The sequence below is a fragment of the Mesocricetus auratus genome, unplaced genomic scaffold (assembly GCF_017639785.1).
Source record: "Mesocricetus auratus isolate SY011 unplaced genomic scaffold, BCM_Maur_2.0 Super-Scaffold_100011, whole genome shotgun sequence".
NCBI lineage: Eukaryota > Metazoa > Chordata > Mammalia > Rodentia > Cricetidae > Mesocricetus > Mesocricetus auratus.
In genome coordinates this window covers 62,555,314-62,581,318 of record NW_024429195.1, presented here as the reverse complement: position 1 = coordinate 62,581,318, position 26,005 = coordinate 62,555,314, and the positions used below count along the sequence as shown (strand labels likewise).

The 26,005-nt window shown below is 35.5% G+C and overlaps 1 protein-coding gene across 25 annotated transcripts in view; it reads left to right on the top strand.

The window, feature by feature from the left end:
* Nucleotides 1-26,005, top strand: part of Ppfia2 (PTPRF interacting protein alpha 2) — a 451,568-nt gene that overhangs the window by 310,638 nt on the left and 114,925 nt on the right. For all 25 annotated transcript variants that reach the window (XM_040754942.1, XM_013111885.3, XM_040754945.1 and 22 more), the window contains 2 exons: nt 3,770-3,886; nt 19,894-20,115. In XM_040754942.1, the coding sequence (XP_040610876.1) occupies nt 3,770-3,886; nt 19,894-20,115 (339 nt within the window). The remainder of the gene's footprint in view (nt 1-3,769; nt 3,887-19,893; nt 20,116-26,005) is intronic.

Here is a 26,005-nt window from a genome sequence, read left to right as displayed (position 1 = left end):
GTACTTTTCATGAGAAGTTCTTCCACTAAATATCATGCACAGTTCTTATACTTTTTGCAAAGCATTAGATCAAGGATTTAATCCAATCAGGATCTTAGCTGTTTTATAATAAACACAGACTTTCCTTTACTTCTAAAACCTTGTCCCTCATTTTTATTTAGTTTATTATCAAAATTGCCTTACCATACATATGGCCACCAGCATTCTGACACAGGTGACTCAAGTGATCTCTCATATTCAGGCTCTCTAAATTCCTCTTCTTTGGGGCACTCCAGAATTTCCCATTATGTTTCACTATGATCATTACAAGATTTCTCTAAACTTCACTTCAACATCACATCTTTCTCTATCTCCTACCCAGACTCAAAATAGTCCCACATCTTTAGGTACTTCTATAATCACATCCTATTCTTGGAAGCACTGTTTATCCTGTTTTCTCTGCCCTGTTCCAAAGTAAGTTTGGACATTTTCTAAATAGCAAAATGTGTTTCTGGAAACTAGAAAGTCCAAGATCAAGCAGCCTCAACTTGCATGTTTCACAGTTCTCTCTCCCTTCAAGATGATGTGGTGATCATTGTATTCCTGTCTGGCAGAAGAGAAAGGTCAAAGAGGATCTTGGCCTACTTTCCCACAAAATCCCTCTTATGAAGGACCGTTCTCATTCAGAAGAACAGAATTTTCCTCAACCAATAATTATCACATTGATTCTGAGTTTCTATTATATGAATTTGTGGATGATTTATTTTTACAAATCTGTATCAGTTCTCATTAAGTAAACTCTGTTAATAGTTTATTAAGACTGTATAATACCATTTTCCATATAAAAATAGTTTAAAATAGTGTTTGCACTCAGGGTATTTTCAGCATTTGCTAAAGGTTGTTAAGACCTCCATAGGAAGCCAGGTTTCACAGAAGCTCTACTCAGTAGAGATTAGCATAGACATTTTAGTGTTGTTCCAAAGTGGTACCTCCAACTTTCCTCCAACCATCTCTGTATGAGTTAGAGGACCCTGAAAGTGTTTTCAGAGCATTAGTTGACATTCATTCTGCTGTGTGTCTCCAGTCAATTTTGTAGTCATCCAATTCTTAGGCCAGGAGGTGGTGGCACACGCCTTTAATCCCAGCACTCGGGAGGCAGAGGCAGGTGGATCTCTGTGAGTTCGAGGCCGGGCTGGACTGACAGCCTCAAAACAATACAGAGAAACCCTGTCTCGCAAAACCAAAAAAAAAAAAAAAAAAAAAAGACCTGAAGTACCTCACTCAGCAAACATTCCTTAGGCAATCTTCTCGGTCCTCAGGACACACTGAGTGTAACCTGCAAAATCACATTGCTAGGAGATAATATCTTGCTTTCTCTAAACCAAAAGGAAGAGTCATCTTATTTATTAAGATGACTAAATTCATTAAGCAGATGATGAAAGCCCACTCCCATAGCCACCTGTTGGAATTTGTTATTTGCAGAAACAGAACACAATAAAGTTATATAAACACTGATTGAAAATATCTTAAAGGGTTAGTCTAGATTTATTTAAAATTGGGATTTTTCATGTTAGTGGCTGAATTTATTTCTACATGAAACAAAGTTACATCCATACTTTAAATTTATAACATATGAAAATTAATCTAACTATCCAGTGACTTGTTCATTAACCCTTTCAAATGCTCTGCTTTTTTAATCAACAAGATATATTTAACTTACAAAATAAATTGAAATTAGCCTAAATACTGGAAATTAAAACTAGAGTTTGAGTTAAGGGTGTATGTGTGTTTGTGTGTGTGTGTGTGTGTGTGTGTGTGTGTGTGTGTGTGTCTTCATTTGTGTATGTGTACACCAATTATCTACAGGGGCCAGAAAGTGTGTATAATGTCCTGGAACTAGGCTATAGGGAAGAATCCTATGTGAGTTCTGGGAATGGAGCCCAGGTCCTCAGCAAGAACATCAAACACTATTCATGGCTGAGCCATTAGTCCAGCCACAATCTGGAGTTTCAGTGTTTTGGTTTGTTTTGTTTTGGGGCAGGGGATGGGTATTTGTCTTTTCTAAGTTCTTTAGAACAAAATGCCTAGAATTGTTTTATGACTTGGATCATGAATCTGTTGAGTTAGTAGAGTAATAATCCTGTTACTTTATACACTCATAACAAAGTCCCTTGTCTTAATCAAACGTAACTTTTTCTCCCAAAAGGCATCAAATTAGGAATGTGATAAATCACCTTTCCAGGAACTTTTTCATTCTTGTCTTTCATTTGGTGTCATCGATTCCTATGTTAACAGGAAAAGACTGACTCTGGAGTTGCCTGTGATGTCCAAGTGTTTTGTCTCTGATTTAACTGGCTTTACCCCCTTCATCATTCCATACCCTTTCCTTGTTTGATGCATTATTTTATTGCATACAATGTACATAACAGTGTTCTGTGCTGTTGCACATGAAATGCTATTTTCAGCAAAGCAAAGCACTAGTTTTGAAATTGTTTTACAACTTGTATACTCAAAACTGAACTGAAATATCTTATAGAAAGTTTTGAAGGTAAAGATTCCATCTCTGAAGAGAGTTACTTCTGATGAGTTTTAAAAACTAGGTATTTTCAACTGTAGGAAGTAGGAGAAGTGTCTTAGGTATAAAGACAACGAATTCCTTAGGAATCACGTAAATTCAAATATATCTTTTTGATTAAAAATGTGTCAACCTCTGCCCTCCACATCCTCAAACTCAGACATGAATGTACATGCACACATGTGCACCCATTCACAATAACATGTACATATACAATACAAACACAGACTTTTACATGTACATACGTTTATGCAACAATGATTCTGGCCACTTTATGAATAGTATGTTGGGGGAGGGAAAGATTAAAAGAATCATTTGATGACCGTTTTGCTATAAGACAATATTAAAATAATTGTTCTTTGATATATAGTGATATGCTCTATAAATCAATATGACATATAGTCACATGTCAGAGGCCATATGCGTGATCATATGACCTCATAGACACATCATGGAAACTCCCAGCCCTGAAGCACTGACAAGCAACATAAGGAACACCCTGATTATTGTTGTCTTGCCCTTTAATGGTTGTTGGTCTGTGTGGTCCATTGGTCTCATGATTTCAAGTATTACATAGTTTTGCTTGATTTAGTATTTACCATGTACAAAATTGGAATTGTTTGACAACCTGTTTCCTAGTTTCAATATCATGTCCATAAAATTGAGCTGAAAAACAAAAATTTATTACAGATTTCTTTCTCAAATAAGTCAATTTGGATGAAAAAATCCTGTTAATGATTATTGAAAAAATGACTGTGAGTCCGACTTAAATATAGTAGTTTGGATCATGTATAAATTCATGTTAAGTCCAGCTCAATGATTTGCTAAAGGATATCTCTGTAGGTTAAGCAATTGGAACTGTAACTATTTTCTAGACTATCTGTATTCTTTTTATGTATATGTCTTTCATATTTGAAAGTACACACAACAGGAATTTTTTATGACACAACTTAAAAGCTAATCTTGCAATTTCCCACTGTATTTCCAAATGGAAAGTATATTCTTACATAAACTTTTACAGTGCTTTAAATGTTTTAAAGAGAAATGTTATGAATTTGCACAAGAATTTTCAAAATGCTGTCCTTAAAGACATTTTTTGAAATAATAATGTAAGTAAATTTAATCTTTGTGTTTAAATCATTTGTCCATCTTCATTAGTGATTAGCCACATTAATGTAAGTTACTTTATAATGGAATTGCCCTTTTATTTTGCAGATTGTTGCCTTGCGTGAACAAAATGTTCATATTCAACGAAAAATGGCGTCAAGTGAAGGGTCCACAGAATCGGAGCATCTTGAAGGGATGGAACCTGGCCAGAAAGTTCATGAAAAGGTATGACACACATGACCTGCTTTTAAATGGAAATAAATGTCTACTGTCCTTTTCATTTTGTAGGAATATAAAAAAATAACTTCACATACTGAATCAACTATAATATGTGTTAGGCTTTTTTCATCAGAAATTCACACTGTTTTTTTTTAACTTGTTATTTTCAATTTGTTAATTTTAAAGTTTAAAGTGTTTGTAATGTATGTAGTCAGGCATATATATATATATATACAATTTTTATTAGTTGCTGTTAATTTTATTATATATATGTATCACAATTTGTATATTTAAGACATATAAAATATATGCTTTAAACTCCACATAAAGCGTTTTGTACAGTACTCTCCTGAAGGCACTACTTCTGAGTTATTCAGTTTATAGGTGTTATTGCATCCAGTTTGTTAATGAAAAATGTTCTTGGCAATCATTATTTTTCTTTTTTGATTTAGTATTTAAGAGATTCTTTATCTTTTCTCAAAGATCCTAGTCTTACTTCTGATAATGAAATATTGTGAAACCCAATGTATAAACCCACTGCACTTTTAGCAGTTTTATTCATTCATTGACTCATTGATTCATTCACCTTTAGAAAGAAACCATGTTTCTTTGCAATGCAGTGTAGGATATAAGTGCTCTGTTTAGCCACTCCCAAAAGACAGTTTCTGTTTTTCTAGTGTAAGATGAGGAATATAAATTGTAACTGGGTCTCAAACTAGATGAAAATAACTTAAATATTTGCATACACTGATCTTAAAGCTCAAGAGAATCTCCTTGTTTGCCCATAACACTTGATATTTTTGGACACCTAATCTCCTTAGGCATTAAGCTCACATGAAACAAGCAGCTAAACTGCTGTAACTGGAAGTCCCCAGGGGTTCTAAAACCCAGAGATTAAGAAGCAAGTAATGGAATGGCAAAGCAGGTAGCATTAGGTTCCTGATGAAGTGTGAAGCAATCCCTTCCCCATCAGAGCTGTGGAAACAGAAGGGAGGCATTTCATTCTTCTTCCTTCTTGATAAGGAAACTAACATACCCAAATGAGTTTCTAGGAACAACCTTCATGTCTGATGGCCAACAACCAGACATACCTTTATATAAAACCACTATTTATTGAAAATTTAAGCCAAATGTTAATGATAAACAATTTGTGATTAATTCATAAACTGTGACTGAGATTGAAAATAACAAATAATTTATCTTTCAGCTAAGTCAGTCAGTGTACCATCAATCTTTTTAGGACAAGGTATTTACATTCAGGAAAACATTGAGAAAAGCAACATAAATTTTGCCATTATTGACTCATTTAAATGATATCATCAGTAATAGATTTTCCTCAAACAGCTTTACAAACAGACAGATTTAGTTATGAAGATTGGAAGTATATTACAGTTTTTTACTTATGTAACTATAATAACAAGAATATGTAATAAAATTTGTGCTCCAGCATTACATGATAAGAAACATAAATGAAATGTGATTTCTAGGAATCAATAATTCAAAGATTTGGCTATTTTTAGCTTACATATATGCACTTACATATGTATCTGCATTCAACTATGTTATATACCAGCAAATGATGTTCCATTTAATGACAGATGAAATAAGAATGATCTATGCCAGATATAATATATAGTAAGCATATCATCTAGTGTATAAGTAATCTGTGATTCTCAAGTGACAATATTGCTTCCTGATATATTATTCATAATTCATAAGGCTTTGTTATCTTAGGCAGCACACAGCCCCATATTTTTCTGCTGAAATTATAGCTTCTAAGATGGACAGTCATTGGAAGATTTGAAGATAGTTTCTTTCATATTGATTCTCTGGTTACATCTACAGAACTGGGAGAAAGAGGAATTCTGTATAATTGGTTTTGGTCTCTGATCTCATAGCTACAGGTATACAGGCAGACTCTGAGAAACTGATGATTTGAAAAATTTTACACTTTTGTCCATTCTTTTGGCAGGAATATATAATAAAATGCTTCAAACATTGTGATCATGAACATTCATTATGTTTTAAATTTCTGATAATTTGTAGAATTATTTCTGTATGCTTGAGATTGACTGTATATTATTGTTTAAAATACCTCACAAATAGCCTTCATTGTGAGCCTTGTGCTGGATAGTTTTATGTCAACTTGAAAGAAGCTAAAGTTATCTGATAGAAAATAATCTCAGTTTTAAAAATGTCTCCATAAAATTAGGTTATGGGTAAGCCTGTAGGGATTTTCTTAACTAAAGATTGATGGTGGGAGGGCCCAGCCTATTGAGGGTGGTGCTATACCTGGGCTCAAGTCCTGGGTTCTATAAAAAGTCATGATGAGCATGCCACTAGGTAGCACTCCTTGCCAGTGGCCTCTGAAATAGCTCCTGCCTCCAGGATCCCTCTGCTCGAATGAATTCCCTACCTGACTTCAATGGTGGACTACTATGTGGAAGTATAAGCCAAATAAATCCTTTTCTACCCCAGCTTTCATTTGTTCATGGTGTTTAATCACAGCAAAAGTAGCCCTAAGTAGGACAGAAATTGTTACCAGGCTCATGGGGTCTTGCTGTGACGGACCTGGCCATATGTTTTTGGACAGATTATGGAAATCCTTGGAAATTTGGGCTGGCAAAGCCATGCAAAACTTGGTGAGCTATACTGAAGGAACTTAGAAGATGTGAACGTTGAGAGAAACACAGACAATGGATACCTGAATGTGGAGTTTAAAAACAAAACCAAGACACCACAGGGTCTTTTGTATGAAGAATCTGTGGTGTCTGGTAAGCTGGCGATGAAAAATAGGCTGTGATTATCAAGATATCAGAAACACTGAAGTAAAACTTTTGCTTCATTGAGATAATTGATGCTGCTTGGCTGGAACTGAAAAACAAGTGGTGATTAAGAAGAGATCAGAATTACTAAGGTGAAATCTTCTGGGAAGTCTCCCAGCAGTTAGCTGAGGCTTGATACTGTTAGAAAACAGAAATGTCCGCTGGTGAAAGTTAGGCAGGTGTAGCAGTGGAAGCCAGGATCGAAGGTGTAATGCAGAGAGTCGTGGCTTTGTACCTTGAAAAGAACACAGGAGAGGCTATTGGTGAGAGTGCAACAAAATCACTGCAAAGACCTCAGCATTTTGGAGATGCTAGTACCACCAAGAATGACTATCGAGAACAACAGAAGGTATGGACTGGACACGAGACAGCCACTGAGAACAGCAGCAGGTATGGAACAACCTGGCCTGACCCTAGAAGACAAGCTCTGTGTGTTGCAAAGGACAGGCTGGAGAAGTGACTGAACCTCCTTGGAGGAGCCCAGTAGATTGTGAGTAAATCCCAGATATTGAGCACTGAATGATTAATAATGTTGAATTTTGGTTTTATTTTCATCTCATTGTAACTGTATTCTCATGCTTCCCTCTTGAAATAACTTATTTTTGATTTTATTGGAGCCCCTAGTTGAGGTACTTTCAATATTTAAAGGAGGCTTTGAACTCTAAAAGGGATTTTGGATTTCATTTAAAGAGACTGCATTTTTAAAGTGTTTAAATTTATAAGATTATGGTCCTTTTTAAGAATGTAAAATATTTCATATTGTGGTGTTATATTAATGTGTGATCTTGGAGATGAACATTAAAGGAAAGGTTATGACTTCACAGTGATGTTTGTGTGTTAATTTGGTAAGGGATCAATTGTGCTAACTAATTTTATATCAGTTTGACACAAGCTAAAGAGGAGGAAACCTCAATTAAGAAAATCTCTCCATAAGATTAAGATATAGGCAATCCTGAAGTTAATTTTCTTAATTAGTGACTGATGGATGAGGGTGGCCCTGGTTCTATAAGAAAGCAGGCTCAGCAAGTCAATAAAAAGTAATCCTCCATGATCTTTGCATCATCTCCTGTTTGAACTCCTGTCCTGACTTCCTTCAGTGATGAACAGAAATGTGGAAGTATAAGCAAAACAAACCATTTTCTCCCCAGCTTGCTTGGTCATGGTGTTTCCATCACTGTAATGGTAACCATAACTAGGACAAGCCTAAAACATACAACTTGTACTTTATTTTAAATTTAAATTTAAAACAAGTAGACTATAGACTATGATCCATTTTATATTACTAAATCTTAATTACTTCTTCATGATTAAATAATGGTTGCATATTAGTGCAAATTTCCCTGTCTGTCAAGTGTGAATTAAATAAAAAAAACACATGTGAGTTATTATTTTGATAATTTAAGTAAATATTATAGTTACAATCAAAAGCAGTATTTATCACTCCTTTCTGGTCCTTTCATAACAAGATCACTTGGAATTTAGCAATATCTTTGAGTAATAAGTTATCATAGGGTAATATTTTTTTTGTTTTTTGAGACAGGGTCTTTCTGTATTTCTTTGGAGCCTGTCCTGGCACTCACTGTGTAGATCAGGCTGGCCTTGAACTCACAGACACCTGCCTGCCTCTTCCTCCAAGTGCTGGGATTAAAGGCTTGTGCCACCAACTCCCAATTTATAGGGATACAATTTAAAGGTTGTTTTTAAGCTGAATTGAGAATTAATACATAACTAAGCATAAGAAAATAATAGAATGCAAGTCTAGAGAATGTGTAGTGAAGTTTATCAATAAAGAATTTTCTATGGTATCAATGCATAAATTGCCAAGTTGCTATTCAGAAGAAAATAATCTTGATTGTTATTAACTAACAATAGAAGTAATAGAAGGTAATTTGTAATCCTAGTCACAAGTACCTCCTCTTGTTCAGGGCAGTAAAATTACTTAAATTGCATACTCAGGGTAGATTATTAACCATAAGGGCATGTTTTTTATCAGTGTATTGATAATTCAGTTGACAAACTAGCTGGCAAAACAGCATCATTGAAAATACACCATCATGAGCTTTATTACTCTCAGATGTCCTATTATTACTGTCAGCATTTCCAAAACATAAGAAAATAGGAAGCTGAATGAAAACAAAGAAGAAATAAAAAGGAAAGGAAAGGACATGAGTGCCCCTAGGTATAGCAGAGGATTGGGTTTGTTGCAAATAAGCAGGAGAGCATAGCCAGAGGCAGACACAGCGACATCTGGGAAAGTCCTGAGTGGACATGATCAAATTGAGCTGAGCCATGTGGGAGATGGGAGAGGAAAGGAGAACAGAAAGAAAAGAACCAGATGCAGCAGCCAGAAGATCCAAGGGAACATGTGAGTGGGGTACCCAAATGATTAGATTATAAAGGGGAGAGCAGCCCAGCTCCCTCATTTGGAAAGTTTATGGTAAGTGTTTCTGTATGCCAGCCAAGGGGGCCCTGTAACAGGTAAGGATTGAGAGATAACAGTGGCCAGCATTTGCTTTGATGTGTTATATAGGTACCAGAGCCGTGTGTCCCAGATTTGAAACCTAACCCTGGCAAGGAAGTAAGTTTAGATAAAATGATTTTCAAGGTTTCAATATGATCTTGGATTTAGTGTTGTTTAAAGAATATAGTCACAGAATAAAATGCCAGAACAGGACTGGCTACTTTGCTTAGGACCAGGCATAACAGCATTTTTCTTAGTACTATTTTTAGCATGATGAAGTAAACCTGAAAATTTTTGCAACAACAATAATGCTGCTCTTGGAGACAATCACTTTCAAAACTCACATGCTCCATGCTTAGTTTTTCGTTTCCTAGCTGCAAATACTCACTACAAGATTCACGCCCACTGTGGAATAGAATATTTGTTTAACTATGTAAAGATGTGTTGCATTTGTTTGTGTTGTAGCAATATTGTTTAAAGATGTGTTGCATTTGTTGATGCTGCATTTGTTTAACTGTGTAAAGAAGTGTTGCTGTTTCACCTTGCCTGCCTAAGGTCTAATAAAATTGGCTTTAAAAAAAGCTGAATGGCCAATAGCTAGGAGAGGAGGGATAGGTGGGATTGGTGGGTAGAGAGAAGAGGGAATCCTGCCAGCCAGGGGATAACCAGTCAGCCAGATATGGAAGAAGCAGAAAAGCAGGATTGACAGGACATAGGTATATGAGATTATTAGAAATGGATTTATATAAGTTTAAAAAGCTGGTTAGAAAAAGCCTAAGCTAAGACTGAGCATTCATAATTAATAATAACTCTCTGTCATGATTTGGGGGCCGGCGGTCTATGAATGCTCCCTACACAGACCAGTCAAAATGTAGTGGTAGCAATTCAGAAAATGTGGCCCTATGATAAATTGGCAAGAATTTGCACTGAACAATACTCATGGCAGAGTAATATTGAAACCATGACAAAATGAGATAAAAATATAATTTGAGGAATTAATTAATATTATACTGGAGTTTAAAGAAAAGGTAAGGATTCACTCAGCCTTAACAAAAAGTTCAGAGGGTAAAGTTAAAGAAACATGGGCTGGGTGACATTTCTTTGCTATATTCTAGGGAATGAAGAATATCAAAATAGCTGGATACTAGTGGGCAGGAAGAGTAGCAATGGATAAAGATAATAGTGACAGTAGCAAGTGGTAGCTTTACAAATGCTTACCAGCTCTGGTAGAGTTCAACTCTATTATTTTTGCAATGGAAAAGATTGAGATTGTTTTAATCTTGTAAGTTCCTAAATCTCATCTTTTTCAAAAGTAAATTGCATTACTGTTTATTATATATTCTCCACTACTCCATTCATCAGTAGATAGATCTGAGATAAAATGCCCCCTGAGGACCAAATTGCTCATCTTCCAGATCTTATTGTTTCCTCACATGAGTTGTTTTCAGAATAACACATATTCACTTATTTCTAGAGCTTATCCTTTTTATTCTGTGTGAGAATATCCATTACATAAAAATACAACATGTCTTGGGTATACTTTTAACTCAGAACTGAATCTACTAAGAAGGATCATTCCAAATACTGGGTATTGTATGCATGGCTCTTCAACCTTAGGTAAGAGGAGGTTCAATACTTAGAGTCTTAGGCTTGTACTTCGATTCTCAGAATTCCTAGCCAAACCACAGACTTCTTCCATTGGTTCTCAACCTTTGTGGGTTGTATATCAGATATTCTGTATATCAGACATTTACATTATGATGCATAATAGTAACAGCATTACAGTTATGAAGTAGTAACAAAATAATTTTATGGATTGAGGGTCATCACAATATGAAAGACTGTGTTAAAAGGTCGCAGACTTAGGAAAGATGAGAACCACTGATGTAATCTAAAACCATATGTGTTTCTCATCAAAAGCAACCTGCCAGTACCTTAACCATCCCCCTTATATATGTAAAGAGTGATGTGGTCCTGCTTGTTTAGGTTTCTGACTGCAGTTCCATGCCTAGAGGTAATGTGTATAATTGTTTCAAAAGATATTAACACCTGGGAAGAAGCAAGCTGTCTACAGTGGAAGGGCTGTGCACAGCATCTGTGGCTACCCGCAAAAGATCACCAATATCTAAACAGGCAAAAATTCTAGCAAGAAGGGAGCAGGAGACTCTGAAGCTACTGTGGAGCCTCAGTGGAGCAGGACTTACTGAGATTTGAAGTCTTCAGGGGACAGAGAATTATTTTTCTTTAGGCATATAGCAACTGATAGGTTCCCCTGCCCCAGTGGATGAGGCCAGCACTCAAGCACAAATGGACAGCAATAATTAAACTCAATGGGTTAAAAATAACAGATAAAGAAGTCATAAAATGAGTCTACTTTATACAAGTCAACAAAGACTACAGGTCATATCAAATTAGGAATGATAAAGGACTGTTCACTATCTTATGATTTGAAATACTTAAAAATACCTAGTGGATACTAAGTGAAAGAAAAATAAGTAATTCCTTGGGTCTCTTATTTTATTACAATCACTTTCTCAATAATTTTATTGCCTTATTATTTTTCATTCTCTATTATTTTTACATTAGTAGCTAAGAAGACACAAAATCAATTAAGTACAACCAAGATATGGATCTGTGGTTCTTAATCCTAGATAAGCACTGACAATACCTAAGAAAATCTGTAAAACAAAGATAAAATTTCCTCTTTTTATGCTGTTCAAAATGGAGTCCATCAATATTTTCTCATTCAATTCTTCCAAGGATTCTAAAAGTGTTCATGGATTCGGTAGACACACACACACACAGGAAACACTGTTGCTGCTTTGAACTCTAGGTTTGCAGAAGGTGAAATCACATGCCTTGTATGCTATACAACAGACTTAAAGAGACAATGCAGAATTAAAAATAACATCTGTCGATGCTGTGCTAGAGAATCCCCAATAAGAGATAAAGTGTGGTATATGTCATGCAACATTTGAAATCAGTGGACATTTCTGATATTTGAAAGAAAAATTCAGAATAAGGCAGAATAATGAAATTAAAAAATAATAACGTGGAGCTACTTAAAACTCACTTAAGTTATGACTTACAATCTTAAAGCCTGTGTGGCTTTAGTCAGTAAATGTTTCCTTGTCCTTTGCACACATTTGGTTGCTTGATTTACTTGCATCCATAACAAAAAAATAACACACAAGATGATATTTTAAAACGAACTCTTGATAATAATTTAGGACTTGTCTTTATGTCTGGCATAATACAGATAAATAGAGTTGGAATTTTGATTGTTTATTGAACTAGTAGACAGGTTGGTGAATGAAAAAATAGAAATACAAAGAAAATAAAGGGGGGAGGCAGGAAAGAGAAAGACAGCTTCTATAAGTAGACACTAGAACCAGACATTGAGAGCAAACTCTTAATCTTTTAAGTGTCATTTTAAAAGTCTCACACACCATACATTGCCTTTGGTGCATCAATTTCTTTTTCTGAATCAGATATAATTAGCAGACATTAAGTAACTAAATTGCATTATCGATTTATAGTTGAGTCTAGCATATGATGAGAACTTAATTACTGTGTGCAACATAGAAATATAATTTTGAATACATGCTTAGGGATAGAACCTTTACAAGTTATGCTTTTTGGTAGATCATCTTGTTAGTGTAATCAAGATGAAGTCTTATTTAATGACTTGGATGTAAATTTGAACTCAGGAATTTTGTATATTGTATGGACTATCATGATCTGTAGGAAAAAACAGAAATGTTTGCTAGGGCACTCCACTGCCTAAATCCTTTCAAAAATCTCTCCTTGTACTAATGCTAGGAATTAATTTATTTATATCATTCATTCATTTTATTGTTCACTTGTAGAATGGTGTGTTGAATATTTCAATCAGATGCATTCTTTGCCCCAATGCATTTTGATTTATGCTAACTGTACATCAACTCTCTACATTTTTATTACTCTTATTTTTATGCCTATCAATATTTTCCTGTCTGAGTCTGTGGTATATGTTTATTTTATAGTTCTACACTTCATTATTTCTACATTTCTTTTATCATAGATGAAAATAAATTTTAAGAATGTCTCCTAATTTATAGGATGCTTTCCAGTCTAGAAAAACCTGATGACTTATGTTGATGGCTGCAAATTTTATTATTGCTTCTTTGGCAAGGTAATCACCAATACACTGTTAACTATTAAATGTCAGAGGTACTTGTGCAAGTGGAATAGAAATGTTTATTGGTCACTCTGTAGGTATTAGTAAATTTTAAAGTATTTATGCCTGTATTATAAGATGTTTATTACTAAGACAGTCAATTTAAAACATCTGCTCGTCTATCTCCCTATTTGTACTTTCTTTTTAAAAGTTCAGTAAGCATTAAATAAAACACATGAGAGACTGAAGATCTACTTGAAATACAGGAAAGATTAAAACTGACTATTGCTTAGGTAGACAAACTAGGTTGAAAAAATTTCATAGCAGAAAATAAACTGTTAGTTATTAAGTATGTTAGTAGTATGTGAAAAACACCAAATATACTTTTCTACCATTAGCAAAAAAGTAACAAAAATTTTAAAAATTGGTTAATCTGGCTGGAATATAAATTTAAAATGCAAATTTATTTTAAGGACATGAACTTTACCTTAGTGATATAGTACTTAAATAATGTTCCCTAGGTTTCATCCACAGCACATAATTTTTTAAAAAATACTTGTATATTTATAGATGGAGAAGTTTCATAAATGTGTCAGGTAACAGTAAGTTAGTAGAGCAAGCATATTCTCCCACATTGTTCACAAGTTCGTCCAAGCTATACAATGCATCTTCGCTGCTTAAGAAACTCAAAGGTTATCATTTTAATAGTGTTTGGTTACTGTTTATATTTAGTTAAAATTATCTCATCTTAAGCCTCTTAAAATATGCAGTATTAAAAAGATTTTGATAGATTTCAGGTACACAGAATTCAAATGTTATTTTTTATTAGAAAATTACCACCACTTTGTGCTAAATAAATATTCATAAAATATATACACACATATGTGATATAGATATGTATTATGTATATCAACACATTTTTGTGAATTACACATCACTGATTATATGTACTATATATAATTATATATTTTATCTATATTACATCCTAATTTATATGTATATATTATGCTTGATATTTGTATCAGTTGTACAGTGTGTTCAATTTTAACCGGTTCATGTCTACATTTTATTATTAGTACAGTGAATGGTGGACATACTAGATTGGAACCCAAGGTTGTGCATTTCAGTTCATGACTAAACAACTGACAATTTGAGATAAGGTGGAGTTATTAGGGAAGAAGGAACTTTTACCACGAACTATGTGCCAACCAGATTGGTTTGTAGGCAAGCCTATGGTACATTTTCTTGATTGACAGTTGATGTAGGAGGACTCATCTCAGTGTGAGCAGTGACACCTCCAGGCTGACAGTTCTAGGGAGCCATAACAAGCAGAATGAACAAGCCATGGGAAGGAAGCAAGACAGTAGGGAACACTTCCACATGGTTCCTGTTTGAGTTCCAGCCTACATGTTCCTGTCATATATGATGAGTTCCTGCCTCCATGTTCCTGTTCTCAGTTACTAGTTGTTAAGTTTAAGATGATACAAACCCTTTACCCATAATTTCCCTTGTTGTCATGGTGTGCTATCACAGCAATAGAAAACTAAAACAGCTAGGTAAATCTTTGTTTGTCAAGGTCTTTGGGATTAAATGATTCTAATGGTAATTTTTCCCATGATAAGAGCAATTTTTAGTTATTTTAGAGATTTCTTATTTTTTCTTCTAACAAACATACGTTTTTATGTGTGTATGGAGATATGCCTCTGTAAATACCATCCCAGTCACACAGAAAACAATCGCTTCTCACTTTAAAGTGAATTTGTGTTCTTGTGCATTCAGTCTCTCTGTCCTGACACAGGTCCAGCCAATCTGCTTTTCTGACACCATTGATTAGGATTTTCTGTTGTAGACTTCCATATAAATGAAACTGCATTTTATGCTTCTCTAGTTTTAGCATCTTTTTCATAACGTGTGTGTGTGTGTGTGTGTGTGTGTGTGCTTGTGTGTTTGAGGGAGATTTGGACTTAGTGCAAATGCAAGCAATTTGTTGTTTTGCATTGTGTGAAATATAGCTGCAAATTATTTTGTTTAACCATATAATTCAGATTTATCTTCTATAATTTATGACAATTTTAAATTAACAATATAGGTGTAAATGTTTCCTTTACCCCCACAAGAATATGCCATAAATGACTAGTTTCTATTGTGATTCTAGTTGGATCCATGAAACTAATCCATAGAAGATTGCATTGAGCATTTGATAACAGTACTCTCATAACACAGGTTCTGAAATTTGTCAAAGAAAATGGGAGAGCCTTATAGTGGATGCAATAGTCTTTTTGCTGCGTACTCCTTCATTGACTATTATCTTAATGTCAGCAGTGTTGCTTACAGAGGCCTGAGAGACGAATACCTCTCCCAGAACTGTTCTTAGAAGAAGGTAACTGTGAACTCTCACATTATGCAACTATCTGCACATTTACTGAGAACAGAACACTGAACAGAAACTGAGAGATGGATTATAGGAAAGGCTGGTACCACTTGTCAAATGTGTAGCAGCTGTGATAGTTTTGCAGGTTTTGAAATTGTAATTATAGCAACTTTGAATGCTGATAAATATGGACCTTTACCTTTAAAGAAAACTCTTTTCTTTAAAGTGTGTGTATGTGTCACAGAAGTTAAAGGTTGTCTTTATGAGTAAATGGTGATTGCAGAAGCAACTAAGATCACATAGATTTGGGAAGTAGATATGGTTTAGTAGACTTGGAACTTGTGCCTGGATTGAGTTTCATGGATGTAACCAGTGACCAGGTAGCATGCAGTTTGGTTTAGCAAGGGTCTATTTTCCTATTTAGCCATGATTCTTAGGAACAAAGTTGCATACCGAGAACATAAAACATAATTTATGTTCAAATGTTTCCTAATACACCCAGTGTTGGAACAAACTCCTGCTGCTCGATAAGCATCAAGGCAGACCAGGCTGCACTGTTCTACTGTTCTGACACCTTCCATTTCTGCTTGGTTGAGATGATTCTTTTGAAAATCATCACCCCAATGTTTCTGTAGTGCCTACTCTCAACACAGAAATTTAACTAAGTTGCATTGGGACAAGATTGCTCATTTTCTTGTTTTTCTTTATTTTCTTGTTCCTTCCTTCATTCCATCCTTCCATTACTTTCTTTATTTCCATAGCTCTATCCCTCTTTCCTTTCTCTCTGCTTTCCTTCCCTTCCTCTCTCCCTCCCATCCATTCCCTTCCTTCTTTTCTTTCTTCCTCCTCCTTTCTTTCTTTGTTATTCATTTATTTACCTTCTTCCTCTTTCTTTTCCCCAGTTTTCCACCCCCCCTTCCTTCTTCCCTTTCTTTTTTTCTGGCCACTATCTGCTTGTATACAATATTGGTGACTGAATTCAGGGACACACACATTATGCAAGTGTTTTTCAATAAAGATTTAAATCCTAATCGTTTTGCACTATCAATTGAAAAATAATCAATGTATTTTCATTAATGATAACTTGATAGTCATTCATCATGTCTGATTATCCTCTCCTCTAGAAATTTTCAAATACAAGAAATGTCAATTTGAAATGAACAACACATTGACTATGAGTCACACGTACAATAGATCACTATAAAATGTTCCTCCCATCCAGCTGAAGCATTGCCCTCTTTGATTAATGCATCCTTTTTCTAATAATCATTCCTTTCTCTCCTGACTGTGTTTATATCACTCTGTTCTAGTTTTCTAATTTTGTTTGACTCTGTATGCACACAAACTTCTTCATTATAAACAAAACCACATTGCAACTGCTTTTCTGGTTCATTGTATTTATAATTTCCTCTAAGTTCAATCATGATGTAGATAATGGGAAGCTTTTTCTTCTAAAAAAGTAGAATTCTATTATCATATGTACCATATTTTCTTTACCCCTCTGATCAGTTGGTGACCACTCTGATGCCTTATGGTTACTATTATGAATAATACCATATTGAATAACAGGGTAGAGAAGGCATATACAATATTCCTCTGGAGACTTGATATACACTGAAAACTTACGAGATTACATAGAACTCCTACTTATCTTTTTTCTGTATATGTCTTACTAATTTCCATAACTATTATGTAATTTACATTCATTCTTATTGTGTAAAATTTTGTAAACCCTTGATGCCCTCTAACTTTTGTAAAACAGGCCTTAGAATACCATGAGATGATATTTCATGAAGATTTTATTTTGTACCTCCCTTGATGATTTCCAATGCCAAGAAAATTTTCATAAATCTGGTCATTTGTAGGTCTTTTTTTGAGAAATTTATTTCTAGTTACTTTCAAGTTTCCTTAATATATTTTTGTTTTGTTTTCATGTTATTAAGTTCTCTACTTTCCTTAAAGATTTTGGGTATTGGCTTCTAAAATACTTTTGAAACATACATTTCTCTGTTTTTATAGCTATCCTTTTCAAAAAGTGAAATTAACTGTTTAAAAATATTTGACCTATTTCACCTTCCTCCTGTGTGGTATATATACTTTAAATTGCTGACTATTCTGAAATCAACATTGCTGACTTATGTCTCTTCCAAAGATATGAGGATTATGTAAATTTTGCTCTTTTAACGAAATTGTAAGTGTCATTTGTAAAAGTGTCAGTAATACTAAAAACCTCTAATTTTAGAGTCCTATTTATCACTGTAAACTGTATTTGAAGCAGGATGGAAGAGATAAGTAAAGGAGGGAATATGGGGAGGGAAAGCTAACAATGAATGCTCTTTGAAAAGCCATATAGAAAGCTACTACTCTAGAAGATACCTAAAATATATAAATATGTGAAAGGTATAAATAAGAGACTATATGATGAGAGAAACAATTCCTCAACTAGATGTAGTAAGCCAGTAAGCAGACCTCACAGTTCCAGTTATGGATTACATCTTGTTGAACAGTTCACCAAAAAGGTCCTCTAGATTGTCCAAACATGATGGGCTGTTGTCAAGGCTTTTAATTACTCTACATAGACTGATTGTAAAGCCCTATTGCTGAAGACACCTTGGACTTAGGTCGTTGAACATGGAGTGGGAAAAAAAGCTATTACCCAGCTGGAAGCTTAACGTCTACTGACTTGTATTCATGGTGACACTTTGCACACTATAGGAGGAGAAAAGCAATAACGTGACCAACAGCAGAGAACTGCCTACAAGATACACTGTTGAAATAATGGCACAAATGTTGGGGCGATAGCCAGGCACTTCTGATTTATTTAATGTCCACTCTATGAAATGGAATCATATTTATAAAGTAGTCAAAAACCTGAAGTTAAATAGATCACGGGCCCTAAGTAAAAAACTAATACTGTTATTCTGCTAATGAAATATAAATAAAAGGACTCCTAATGACATAGTGCTATATGCATCATACAGCCCTCATCAGAGAAACAACTTCTTATAGTAGATGGTAATGAATACGGAAATACACAAGTGGACAATATGTAGAAAGGTACACAGACCTAAATGAGATATCTTTATCAGCTGTCCCCCTTTCATGTGCTGGAATGTCTATGTGGTAAAGAGGGCAGACAGAAACATCTTCTACACACAGCAGGACCTATACTAATATAAACTCAGAAAGACTGTAACATTGCATGCAGGAGGCGCTGAGAAGAGGAAGAGAACAGGAAGTCCTACCTGTAAACAAGGAACGATTTGCAACTGATACCTGATGGAGAAGGGAAAATCAATTTTCTCTAATGGAGTGTCACTGGGTATTTTAACCACATTGTAGAACAGGCCCTATGCATAGAAGTAGTTGGATAACACAAAAGGGTTCCATGTTTTCAGAAGTTAGATATGTAAGGAGGTGAGAAGGTTTGGGAATTTAAGGGAGGGAAAAGAATGTGATCTGAATAAAGTGTATAAAATATTCTAATTAAAAGAATAAAAGGAAATAAAGCCTGGAAATTTCAAAGGAATTTGAATAAAAGATTTAAAAAGCACATAGTTTATATCTGGTTATTGATTGAAATAATGTGCTATATGTATCCCATATATATGTATGTATGCTAAATTCCAAATATAATATAGGTTTCTCATACATATGTATAAATTTGCTGTGCAAATGCCTCTGTCATCCTGTTTCAAAACTAATTGTTTTCTTTCATACACATATGATGTATTTTAAAAATATATATCTCATTATTTTTCTTTACATGTGTTGGGGTTCTGTGGTGTGTGTGTGTGAGAGAGAGAGAGAGAGAGACAGAGACAGAGACAGAGACAGAGACAGAGAGAGAGATGCATGTGTGAGCATGTGTGTGCAGTACCCATGGAGTCCAGAAGAGAGCATAAAATGGAACTGGAGTTACGTGGGGCTGCAAGAAGTACTTTTTCAGGTCTTCTAGAGAAGAAGCAGCTAAGAAGGCATTCGTAACTGCCCAGCCACCACTCCAGTGACTACATATCATTTTTATTTCAATATTGATACCGGTTCTCTCAGAAACTTAGTTTTTCTCCAGGACTAGGCTTGTTTCAGAATTCTTCTTTCTCGTTGTGAAGACCACTTAGTTTCTCTTTTCCTTGCAGGCATTTGGGTTAAGAATAAAGAGGATCCTAAATGCCCTGCTTTTGTGTCTTCCTGCAGCGTCTATCCAATGGCTCCATAGACTCCACAGATGACACCAGCCAGATAGTTGAGCTACAAGAATTGCTTGAAAAGCAAAACTATGAAATGGCCCAAATGAAAGAACGTTTAACAGCCCTTTCTTCCCGAGTGGGAGAAGTGGAACAGGAAGCAGAGACAGCAAGAAAGGACCTCATAAAAACAGAAGAAATGAACACAAAATATCAAAGGGACATCCGGGAGGTAGGTGGCACATACCATTCTCTGACTTTGCTTTTTGAATGCCTTCCCACAGATTACTCTGAGAAGCTCTCTCCATGCATTTCCTTAGTGGCTGATAATCTTTATTTCTTGAAGACCATAATTAGAAATGCTATTTTATTATCTACATGTTCAGGAAAATAGAAATTGTTTACTTATTGGTTCTTTAAATATATATGAATGGAAAGCTTTGCTATCAATTCTTGCTATTCTAAAGTCTTTTTGAAGATTTAATGGCATCTCAAGACTTCAATGTTTTAGATGTGAATAACTGTGCATTTGGGACTGAATCATGATTTTCTATAATGATATATAAGAGTGCTCAAAAACATTAACTTGCCTGTTATTTGAGTCTGTGAATGCCTGTGTATGAATATGTTATGCATATGTATAACATAACATTTCTTTTTATGTATATTCCTTTCTTGCTAGACTTAGTGTTGCTTTGTCTACAAAAAAAGAAGGAACGTAGGTTGGGAAGAAGGAAGGAAGGCAGAAAGAAAGGGAGGAATTTAAATTTATTAAATGATCCAGAAACATATTTTATCAATAACGTCTTCTTATCTATTAGTATAACAGGTGAAAATTCTTCTTTTTCTTTTTCTCACTCTCAAAAATGCAATTCTTTCCTTTTCAGGAAATTTTGTTCTTTGACATTTTTCTTTTTTCCTTTTCACATTTTCTTGTGTAGCATTCCTTAATATCTTCAAGTATGTTTCCATGTGGCTAACTAGTTAGTATAACTGTCTCTATTTGTTGTCGCCAACTTTGTTTTTCTTTTTTCTTGAAGATGTATTATCACATTTGCCTCCATTGTCCCATTAAGAGTATTTGTAATGAAGAATCTCATTGATCATGTTACAGAATGAAGGGGCAGATTCTTGGTCCTTTGAAGAGCTGGTTCATGTCCTCACTTCAGTCCTTGGAGCATGTGTTTTTCTCTGGGCTAGTAGTATTCCAAACTGTCTTTGATGTCCTCCAGGTTGCCTCTTCCCCTCCCTCATCTCAGCTGCTTCACTGGTTAGCTTCCTCCCTTGCTTTGGTATCTCTTCCCCCTTTCAAGTTTCCATTGCTTAAGCTAGTAAATGTTGATGAGCTACACACAAATCAGCCATAGGCTCCCAGGATTGTTCTCTTCCTCCATTTTCTCTCTTTTCTTCTCCCTTGCTCAGTGGTTATACCTAAACCTCTACAGGATATCTCAGCAACATAAGCTTGACATTTGCTTAAGCCTACATTTTAGAGGTTCCACGAAATTTTCTTTCAATTCTATACTCTATTTGATTACATGACAAATTCTATTATCTGTACATCCAGTATTTGACTTCTCCCAGTCTTTTACAGCTTTCCTTTGTTTTACAAAATCATTATCTTTGGGGTTGATGTTTACTTAGTGGTCTGACTTTGGTTTATGCCTTCCAATGAATTGGCTTGCATTACTTTTCTTCTTACAATTTCTTAATTGCTTTATATTCCACTTGGAATAACAATAAAGCCATATAAATAGCCTGAAAAATATGTGTAGTATCATACAGCCTCTCTTGACTCCTTTTATCCTAGCACACTCTGCTTAATTAATCTTAAGCTAATAGGACTTGCTTGATTTTATTTAAGTGTTCCCAAATCTTGCTCTATGAAAGTACAAAATTTCCCTTGTATTTCATTTCATATTTTTATCCCACAATAAACATTCCTCATTGTCAACACATGTCCTTCACTGAGTCTTATTGTTTTCTCTCTCTAAAAGCTACATATATATATACATATATATATATATATAGTTTTTTCAGATTTTTTAATTTAAATTAGAAACAAGCTTGGTTTGCATGTCAATCCCAGTTCCCTCTCCCTCCCCTCCTCCCTTGCCTGCACTAACCCCCAATCCCATCCAGTTGATGCTCTCCAAGGGAGTGTGAGGCCGTCCATTGGAGATCTTCAAAATCTGTCCTATTTGGAGCAGGGCCTAGGACCTCCCCTGTGTGTTTAGGCTAAGAGTGTATCCCTCTACATGGAATGGGATCCCAGAGTTCATTTGTATACTAGGGATAAATACTGATCCACTGCCAGAGGCCCCATAGATTGCCCAGGCCTCCTAATTGACACCCACTCTCAGGGGGTCTAGGTCTGTCCTGTGATGGTTTTCCAGCTATCATTCTGGGGTCCAAGATCTCCCCCTTATTCAGGTCAGCTGTTTCTGTAAGTTTCTCCAGCCTGGTCTGTACCCCTTTGCTTATCACTCCTCCCCCTTGCAACTGGATTCCAAGAGTTCAGTTCCTTGTTTAGCTGTGGGTGTCTGCTTCTGCTTTTATCACCTACTGGATGAAGGCTCTAGGATGGCCTATAAGGTAGCCATCAATCACATTATCAGGGAAGGGTATTTAAGGCAGCCTCTTGGCTATTGCTTAGATTTTTAGTTGGGGTTATCCTTGTAGATCTCTGGACATTTCCCTAGTGCCAGATTTCTCTTTAAACCTATGATGGCTCCCTCTATTATGGTATCTCCTTTTTTGCTCTTCTTAAACTACTTATATAACATAATACTAAATAAGTACATAACACCAAATATTAAGTACATAATACTAAAAACTTTGTTGACAAAATGGGTACTTATCATTCTTTACTAAAATGTGAGGTTGGAATGTACTTAGACTCATAATTTATGAAGCTGAAGGTGAATACAGTGACATTTTCACTGAAGTTCAGAAACTGACACAACTTCATACAATCTTAAAATTCTTAAATATGTCTTGCTTCTTTGTTCCCTAAAGCTCAAACTCATATAATATACAATGTAAATTAAGGAATATTAGGACCTCTGCCTTTTAAGTCATTACACCATTACTTTGATTTTGCTTATTCTCTAGTTCTTCTTGCTTGTAATTCCAAAGATTATCCTTTCTTTTCATTGTAAGCACTCATATACTTCATATCTGCTTATCTACCACAGAGAGACTGCGGTATCTCCGATTCACTCCTCCTCATTGCATATTTTAAAATAACTCCTTGATATAAATAGTGTTTAGATAAAAGCTGACCAAAAAAAATCAGGTCAGACATGAAACAGCAACCCTGTATTACCAGAGATTGTTTCAACAGGAATCTCTTTCAATGGGTTAGCTCTGCCCCTATTATAACTAATTTTTATGTAAGATATACTTATATTTTTAAGGTTCCTAATTCCTTAGGTAGCCTCCTTTTTGTTGAGACTTATGAAAAAGGAATATATCCCATCAGATGCCTTTGAGAGGAGTTTGTAAACAAATATTTTCAGAGTCTGGAAGCAAATGAATGTGTAAATACCTAGTGTAAGACAGTAAGAAGTGACACTCTTGAAAAAAAAACTCATTCTGCCTGACTCCATAAAGCACTTAATATGATCATCCTATGTTCTGACTCTCCTATCTAATGTTGCAATGACATATTTGAAAAGTATTTTGATTTACCTATTTGTTTTATACTATTTCTATATTTTATTATTTTAGAGACACTCTTATTTACCTATCCATCCCCCATTCCCTCACACTCCCATCCTCCCATGCTTCCCAAGAACCCCCCTAACCATTCCCACCCTCTCCCTAGGGACAGTGAGACCCTCCAGGGGATCATCAAAGTCCATCACATCATTTGGGCGAGGGCCCAGGCCCTCCTTTCTGTATCTGGGCTGCAATAGTATCCCTCCTTAGGGAATGGAATACCAAAGTCCATTTGTGACCTAAGAATAAACACAGGCTCCACTGTTAGAGAGTCCATAGATTGCCTTGGCCTCCTAGCTGGCATCCACATTCAGAGAGCCTGGTTCAGTCCAATGTTGGTTCCCCCAGCTTACGACTAGGGTCTGAGTGCTCTCATTAGGTCAGGTCAATTGTTTCTGCAGGTATCTCCAGTTGTTTATTGGTTCATTTGCTCATTTCTCCTCCCTCACCACAACTGGATTCCGTGGTTCAATGTTTAGTTGTGGGTGCCTGTCTCCGATCAGCTACTCGGTTCAGGCACAACAACCCCGTACAGTAAAGGAACATCTAGAAGCATCACCATCCCTGACTTCAAGCTATACTATAGAGCAAAAGTCCTGAAAACAGTTTGGTATTGGCACAAAAATAGACAGGGAGACCAATGGAATTGAATTGAGAAGCAGATATTAACCCACATACATACAAACACCTGATGTTTGATAAAGAAACTAAAGTTACACAACAGAAAAAAAAGCATCTTCAACAAATGGTGCTGGCATAACTAAATGTGGACATGTGGAAGACTGCAGATAAACCCATATCTATCTCCATGCACAAAACTTAAGTCCAAATGGATCAAAGACTTCAACATAAATCCAGCCACACTGAACCTCTTTGAAGAGAAAGTAGGTGGTACCCTTGAATGAATTGGTATAGGAGACTGCTTCCTGAATATAACACCAGTAGCACAGACACTGAGATCGACAATTAATAAATGGGACCTCCTGAATCTGAGAAGCTTCTGTAAGCCAAAGGAGACAGTCAACAAGGCAAAACAGCAGCCCACTGAATGGGAAAAGGTCTTCACCAACCCCACATCTGACAGAGGGCTTATTTCCAAAATATTTCTTTTTCCATATTTTAACATGGAATTTTGAGCAATCTAAATCTGTATTCCTGTATCATGGTCACTTACATTTGGCTTCAGAATAAATCCTTTTATTCTCTTTCACTTGGGAGTTGTGTTTTCACATCTACAGTACAGTATTTTACTCTCTGGCAACTATCAGACAAAATTCCCACAACGTTGTAACTACCACTTACATAACCAGTGTTTTTTGTCATTCTTTCCTAAAAGTTAATATGATGTGAAATTCCTATCACTTAAACTCCAAGTCAAGACTCTGCTCCCTAACTAATATGTCCCTGTATTTCAGTGTTACAAAGTCTAATGTCTTGTGAGTTTCTTAATAGTTAAAGGGGAAGATAATTATTCTCTGCGCCCTCTCAGAATTGCAGCACATTATCATGTCAGTATATCACAAATATAAACCACTCAGTGAATTAATTAAGGAAAACTTGGGCAAGAAGGGAGAAAACCAACCACTTAATTACAAATTGAAATGTATTTCATTTTGTATATGAGGACAATCTAATAAATCTAAACTGAGTTATATAATTATGTGCAGTCAATGATTTCTGGACACATTTGTATAATTGCTTTATTAAGAAACTTTAACATTTCATTTTAGCTGCTTTTTGCACTAATATTGATTTAAAAGCTGATGGAACTAGACATAATTGCAATTATTCAAAAAATAATTGTAAATTGTGCCTTTGCTCTCTACTTTTTATTTATTTATTTATTTTTAAGTTTAAATTTAGATTAGAAATAAGGTTGCTTCACAAGTCAGTTCCAGGTCCCTCTGCCTTTCTCTCCCCTCCTCCCGTGCCTTCCCCTCAACCCCCCATTATACCCTCATTTTTCCAGGGAGGGTGAGGCCCTCCATGGGGGTGTCCATAGTCTGTCATTTCATCCGGGGCAGGGCCTAGACCCCCCCCCAAGAGTTCAGGGTGAGAGTGCATCTCACGTTGTTGGATGGGAATCCAAAGTCCATGTGTATACTCAGGATGAGTACTGACCTACTGCCCAAGGTATCTCCTGTACCAATTCGTTCAAGGGTACCATCCACTTTCTCTTCTAAGAGGTTCAGTGTGGCTGGATTTATGTTGAGGTCTTTGATCAATTTGGACTTAGGTTTTGTGCATGGCAATAAACATGGATCAATCCACATTCTTCTACATGCCAGCGTCCAGTTATGCCAGCACCATTTGTTGAAGATGATGTCTTTATTCCATTGTATATTTTTAGCTTCTTTGTCAAAGATCAGATGTTCATACGTGTGTGGGTTAATATCAGG